The 6969-nt window shown below is 46.3% G+C and overlaps 1 protein-coding gene across 1 annotated transcript; it reads left to right on the top strand.

The window, feature by feature from the left end:
* Window positions 1-4778: 4778 nt before the first annotated feature.
* Window positions 4779-5339, top strand: LOC139025617 (uncharacterized). The gene has a single exon (XM_070440755.1). It carries the CDS (start codon window positions 4779-4781, stop codon window positions 5337-5339), a length of 561 nt encoding a protein of 186 aa, XP_070296856.1.
* The last annotated feature ends 1630 nt before the right edge of the window (window positions 5340-6969 follow it).

Genomic DNA, 6969 nt, shown 5'->3' with positions numbered 1-6969 from the left:
TTGGTCCATAGCTCCTGTGCTAACAGATGATTGGTCCATAGCTCATATTATTCTGAACTTACTGGATATAAAGTCACATCTTTCATCCATATCATTTTGAATAATGTGTTTTGTACCAGACAGAGATGAGAAGAACACCTGATCTGGCGCCAAACAACAGCACATTTCCATTTCATGTGTAAGGTTGCAAAATGTTGGTACCTTTTCCAAACTCCCACGGTTGTCCAGGAATCCTTGTTGCATTTTGAAATGGTGTGAAGTAGTGCACTAGGACACACCAAGTGTCTTGGCATTTGCAGACGACCTAGCATAGCTGCATTAATATGCTGAGGCAAGACATTCCTTCATATCTTGTACAGGCAAAGCTGTTCTGTTAATTCCATCTATCCTCAGTATAATGTTATGATGTGATCTGCTATTTGAGAACAACCGTTTTTCACATGTTAAAGCGATATCCTTCATCTTGAATATACAAGTGTAGCATATTCATCAAATATTGTCACCTTACTTAGTCCTCTGGGCATAAAGTTGTAATGGAGGTGTTTTGGGAAACCAGGCTTTAGCTCAGAGGACTAACATAGTCATAGTWTTATTATTATTATGTGAAGCCAACCCGTGTTGATCACATAACTACACTTATAGCCACAAACACACATTCAGTAGATGAAACAATAAACCTACAATATTCATGTTTTTGCTAACTATGAAGGCCCCGAGAAAACCTGAAAGCAATTTGGGTTTCAATTAACTTGAAGAGGAACTTGAATAGAGAAAATAGCATTTATTATTAAAGTTTACCCCCATTAAATTGAGGTTTCCTTCTCAAAGAGCGTGACTTGTTGTTGTCATGCAGCTAGAGAAGCATTTACAAGCTCCAAGAGCCAGCTCAGCAACAGTCATGCTATTTACATGGAAATTATTTGTGGAGCTGCAGAGTGAGCAGCAAGTGACGAATCACAAAACGTAAGGAGCCAAAGAGTATTGATGTGGGACAAGCGGAGAATCCTGAATTAAAAAAGATGTTGAAAGCTGAGTTATACAGAACATGAGTGCACTTCTTGACAGAGTAAAACCCATGACATCTAATTTTCATACAGAAACATATTAGATGTATTAACATTATGGACCTGACGAGGTAAATATACTGGACGGTGCATATTGTCCGCTGGTCTGGCCCATGTCAAGTGAAGTGTCTGGCAATACATAATGCCCATTTATAGTTTTTGTGAGAATATATAGTACAAGTCAAACGTTTGGACACACCTACTCATTCAAGGGTTTTTCTTTATTTTTTTTTTACTATTTTCTACATTATAGAATAACAGTGAAGATATTTAAACTATGAAATAACACATTTGGAATCATGTAGTAACACAAAAAAGTCTCAAACAAATCAAAATATATGTTATATTTGAGATTCGTCAAAGTGGCCACCCTTTGCTTTGATGACAGCTTTGAACACTCTTGGCATTCCTCAACAAGCTTCATTAGGAATGCATTCCCAACAGTCTTGAAGGAGTTCCCACATATGCTGAGCACTTGTTGGCTGCTTTAATTTCACTCTGCAGTCCAACTCATCCCAAACCATCTCAATTGGGTTGAGGTCGGGTGATTGTGGAGGCCAGTTCATCTGATGCAGCACTCCAGTCTGGAGGTGTGTTTTGGGTCATTGTCCTGTTGAAAAACAGATGATAGTCCCACTAAGCCCAAACCAGATGGGATGGRGTATCGCTGCAGAATGCTGTGGTCGACATGCTGGTTAAGTGTGCTTTGTATTCTAAATAAATCACAGACAGTGTCACCAGCAAAGCACCCCCACACCATCACACCTCTTCCTCCATGCTTCACGGTGGAAACCACACATGCAGAGATCATCCGTTCACTTACTCGGCGTCTCACAAAGACACAGTGGTTGGAACAAAAAATAGCAAATTTGGACTCATCAATCCAAATGATAGATTTCCACCAGTCTAATGTCCATTGCTCGTATTTCTTGGCCCAAGCAAGTCTCTTCTTCTTATTGGTGTCCTTTAGTAGTGGTTTCTTTGCAACAAATCGACCATGAAGGCCTGATTCACGRAGTCTCCTCTGAACAGTTGATGTTGAGATGTGTCTGTTACTTGAACTCTGTGATACATTTATTTGGGCTGCAATCTGAGGTGCAGTTAACTCTTAATGAACGTATCCTCTGCAGCAGAGGTACCTGGGTCTTCCTTTCCTGTGGCGGTCCTCATTAGAGCCAGTTTCATCATAGCGCTTTGATGGTTTTGCGACTCACTTGAAGAACCTTCAAAGTTTTGAAATGTTCCGCATTGACTGACCTTCATGTCTTAAAGTAATGATGGACTGTCATTTCTCTTTGCTTATTTGAGCTGTTCTTGCAATAATATGGATTTGGTCTTACACCCCTACCTTGTCAAACACAACTGATTAAAGCATTAAGTCAAGAATTGGTGGCATATATATGAAAGTTCACATGTTCCACAAGGCAAAAATGTCACAACATACAGCTAGTTTTCTGAAATGAGTCACATATGTGTGTGCCATATAGCCGACGTTTGTATCCAATGACTTACAGATGCTTATGGTTGGTCAGGAATCAAACCCACTAACCTGGTGTTGCAAATACTATGCTTATACCAACTCAGCTACAGAAGAGCACAAGTCTTAGCAGAAGTCGTCCATTCTTTAAGACATCTCATTACTGTTCTAACCAGGGTCCCATCTTTAAGACATCTCATTACTGGTGTGAACCAGGGCAGCAGACAGGTGGATTTAGAGGAGATATGGGGGGATGAGTGAACTGATATCAATCATCACAAACTGAACCTACACACACCTTATCCCTTGTGCAGTAGCCCCCATCACACACACACACACACACACACACACACACACACACCACACACACACACACACCAAACAACCACACACACACACAACCACACACACACCACGACACAGACACACACCACCGCTAAACCATGGCCTGACACAGACCTTATCTAAAAGCCCTGGCTGCTCCACCATTGATCCCATCACGCAAGCTGTGGTTCTGGCTCTGCTTGGGCTGGGCTTGTACTTTAGAGGACCCTAAACTTTGCAAAATGGTTAATCTGAAATAAATACATCCGATGGAAAGCTGCTATTCAGCTGGCAGGTATTAGAGTGCTGGCTGGCTTTATGGGAGGAGGAGGAGGAGAGGGGAGGAGGGAGGAGAGGGGGAGGGGAGGGGAGGAGGAGGAGAGGAGGAGGAGGGGAGGGGAGAGGAGGAGGAGAGGAGGGGAGGGCGATGCGTCAGAAGAGTTTGTGGAGTGATAAATAATGCCTGTTTTCCTCCTCCAACTCCTCTCCTCTTCCCAGGCAGCTGTCGAGGAAAAAGCCTTTTTGTCACTCCTCCATCCTCCCCTCATTAAATTGTCATTGTCATGCTTCAATCTCTCCCTCAATGCCTTTTCATTCGTCTACAGATGTAGGATCTTCATTTGATCACCCCTTTGTTGCGGAGAATTTGCCTGCYCAGCAGGAAATGCAAACTTGTAGTGTTTTTGTGATTTKAAAGACTTCTAAAGTTTGTAATTTCTGCTTTAAAATGTCAGACTTGATTTACCCTAATGAAAAATGTATGAACCCCGACAAGAAATGTCCATTAATTKAAATATACATAATAATTCGCATATCCTGCTAGTGCAGGACTATTTTACTTCTGTAGCAAACTGACTCAAATTAAMATCCTACATTTGTAGCTCTCCTTCCCTCATTGGATTTCCATCCCTCCTTCCCTTGTTGTGTTTTCACAGCCGTAACGAGCTGCTTGCTGTTTCACATCACAACTGTTTAGTAGTCCAGAGAGACACACAGACATGATCTAAAGCACTGCATCTCAGTGTTGTCCAGATAGATAGAGTCCAGACACACAGACATGATCTAAGGCACTGCATCTCAGTGTAGTCCAGAGAGATAGAGTCCAGACACACAGACAGTGATGTTTGAAGACTTCGAGGAATAGAGGAATACCTGAAAAGGCAGAGCRCTTTCTCCAACTGGCATAAAGGGGAAAGAACAGCAGAGATACGTCAGCTCTCATTACTGACTACCTTCAGCCTAGAGAGAAGAGTTTAGGGACGAATCAAGGAGACTGCTTTGAGTTGTTAGGAATTAATGAATTGGCTAGGAAGGGGGAGAAAAGGAGAGTYAMAAAGAAAGAGAGAGGTGGGTGAGCTAGATTGAGGGTGAGAGAGTAGAGAGAGAGACGGAGAGATAGACCAGAGAGAGAGAGCGAGAGAAAGTAATTGACAGAGGACAATGGAGAGAGAGACAAAGAGACAGAGAGCTAGGGAGAGAGAGATGTCATTCAAGAGAGAGCTGTTTCAATACGACAGGTGGAGGAAGTCAGACCATCCCGCTGTCACACTTATCAGAGTCCTCCTAGCTGAGCTGAGGCGTCTCTCTGGCAGATGTGTCTCCTCTCTCCTCTTTTCTCTCTTCTCCATTCAGTTTTTCTAATCCTGTCTGAAAGCCTATCTGYGATGTCAGGCTTCTTCCTAAATTGGCTGCTGTTCTTAGTGATTGATTAAAGTAGTGTAACRCGGCTTTATCAGGCAGACCTTCGCTCCTCACCCCTGACAACTCTATTAGGTAATGCATCCGTTGTCATTGAACCAGAGGTATTGGGACTTCTTTTCTTTTTTTTGACTGTATCTCTTCCAGGACTTGTCTGTCCATCTCGGCACCAGGATCCATTGATACATGTCCTTGTGTGGTGGAGAAGAGGAGACATGGGGAGAGGAGACGTGGAGAAGAAGAGTGTGGAGAAACGAGACATGGGAAGAGGAGACGTGGAGAAGGGGAGACGTGGGGAAGAGGGACGTGGGAAGAGGAGACGTGGAGAAAAGGAGAACTGGGGAAGAGGAGTGAAAATAAGAAGGGACGTGGGAAGAGGAAATGTGGGCAGGGAAGGAGGGGAGTGTGGGAGGGACGTTGAGGAGGAGAAGAAGAGATGGGAGAAGAAGAGACGTGGGAGAAGAAGAGACGTGGAGAATGGAAACATGGAGAAGAGGAAAGACATGGAGGAGAGGAGACGTGGAAAAGAAGAAAATGTGGGAGAAAGGAGATGTGGAGAAGAGGGAGGCGTGGAGAAGAAGAGATGTGGAGAACGAGACGTGGGGAAGAGGAGACGTGGAGAAGAGGAGACGTGGGAGAGGGGAAGTGGGGAAGAGGAGACGTGGAGAAGAAGAGACGTGGAGAAATGGAAACATGGAGAAGAGGAGACATGGGGGAGAGGAGACGTGGAGAAGAAGGATGTGGAAGAAACGAGACGTGGGGAAGAAGAGACGTGAGAAGAGGAGACGTGGGGAAGAGGAGAATGGAGAAGAAGAGGACCGTGGAGAAGGATTTGAGAGCATGGGGGAGCAGGAGACGTGGAGAAGAGAGATGTGAGAAAAAAGACGTGGGGAAGAGGAGACGTGGAGAAGAAGAGACGTGGAGAAGAGGAGAACATGGGGGAGGGAGACTGGAGAAGAAGAGATGTGGCAGAAAACAAACGTGGGGAGGGAGAACCCCGTGGGAAAGAAAGGAGGAGACGTGGGGAGAGGGGACGTGGGAGAGGAGACGTGGAGAGAAGAGACGTGGAGAAAGAGGAGCCATGGGGGAGAGGAGAACCGTGGAGAAAGAAAGATGTGGAAGAAACGAGACGTGGGGAAGAGGAGACGTTGGAGAATGAGGAGACGTGGGGAAGAGGGACGTGGGGAAAGAGGAGACGTGGAGAAGTGAAGACGTGGAGAAGAGATTGGAGAAAACGAGAACGTGGGGAAGAGGAGACGTGGAGAAGAGGAGACCGTGGGGAAGGAGGAGACAATGGAGAAGAAGAGACGTGGAGAAGAGGAGACATGGGGGAGAGGAGACATGGAGAAGCAAGAGATTGTTGGAGAAAACAAGACGTGGGGAAGAGGAGACGTGGAGAAGAAGAGAGTGGAAGAAGAGGTAGACATGGGGGAGAGGAGACGTGGAGAAGAAGAGATGTGGAGAAAACAAGACGTGGGGAAGGCAGGAGACGTGAGAAGAGGAGACGTGGGGAAGAGGGGACGTGGGAAGAGGAGCAGTGAGAAGAAGAGACGTGGAGAAAGAGGGAGACTCATGGGGGAGAGGAGATGACGGGAAAAAAAGGAAAAAGGGGAAAAGATGTGGAGAAAACGAGACGGTGGGGAAGAGGGACGTGGGAGAAGAGGAGACGTGGGGAACGAAGGGACGTGGGGAAGCCGGAGAGTGGAGAAAAGGAGAACTGGGGAAGAGAGATGAGAAAAATAAGAGGGGACGTGGAGAAGAGGAAGTGCGGAACAGGAGACGTGGGAAGGGGAGATGTGGAGAAGAGGAGACGTTGAGAAGGAGGAGAAGAAGAGACGTGGAGAGAAGAAGAGACGTGGAGAAATGGAAACAATGGGAGCAGGGACGAAGTGGGGAGAGGAGACGTAAGAAGAAGAGACGTGGGGAAGGAGGAGACGTGGAGAAGAGGAGACGTGGCGGAAGAGGAGAGCGTGGAGAAGGGGAGACATGGAGAAGAGGCGAGTGGAGACGTGGAGAAGAGGAGACTATGGGAAAGAGGAGATAAGGGACGTGGAGAAGAGGAGACGTGGAAAATAGGAGACGTGGAGAAGAGAGCCGTGGAGAAAGAGGAGACGTAGAGAAGAGAGACGTAGAGAAGGGGAGACGTGGAGAAGAGGAGACGTGGAGAAGAGGAGACGTGGAGAAGAGGAGACGGTAGAAGAGGAGACGTGAGAGAGGGAGAACGAGGAGACGTGGAGAAGGGAGACGTGGAGAAGAGGAGACGTGGAGAAGAGGAGACGTGGAGAAGGGGATACGTGGAGAAGGGAGATGGGGAGAAGAGGAGACGTGGAGAAGGATACGTGGAGAAGAGGAGACGTGGGGAAGAGGAGACGTGGAGAAGGGGAGAGCATGGGAGAAGAGGAGACG

Source organism: Salvelinus sp. IW2-2015, unplaced genomic scaffold (genome assembly GCF_002910315.2).
Source record: "Salvelinus sp. IW2-2015 unplaced genomic scaffold, ASM291031v2 Un_scaffold2966, whole genome shotgun sequence".
Lineage (NCBI taxonomy): Eukaryota > Metazoa > Chordata > Actinopteri > Salmoniformes > Salmonidae > Salvelinus > Salvelinus sp. IW2-2015.
This window is presented reverse-complemented; position numbering and strand designations above follow the sequence as displayed.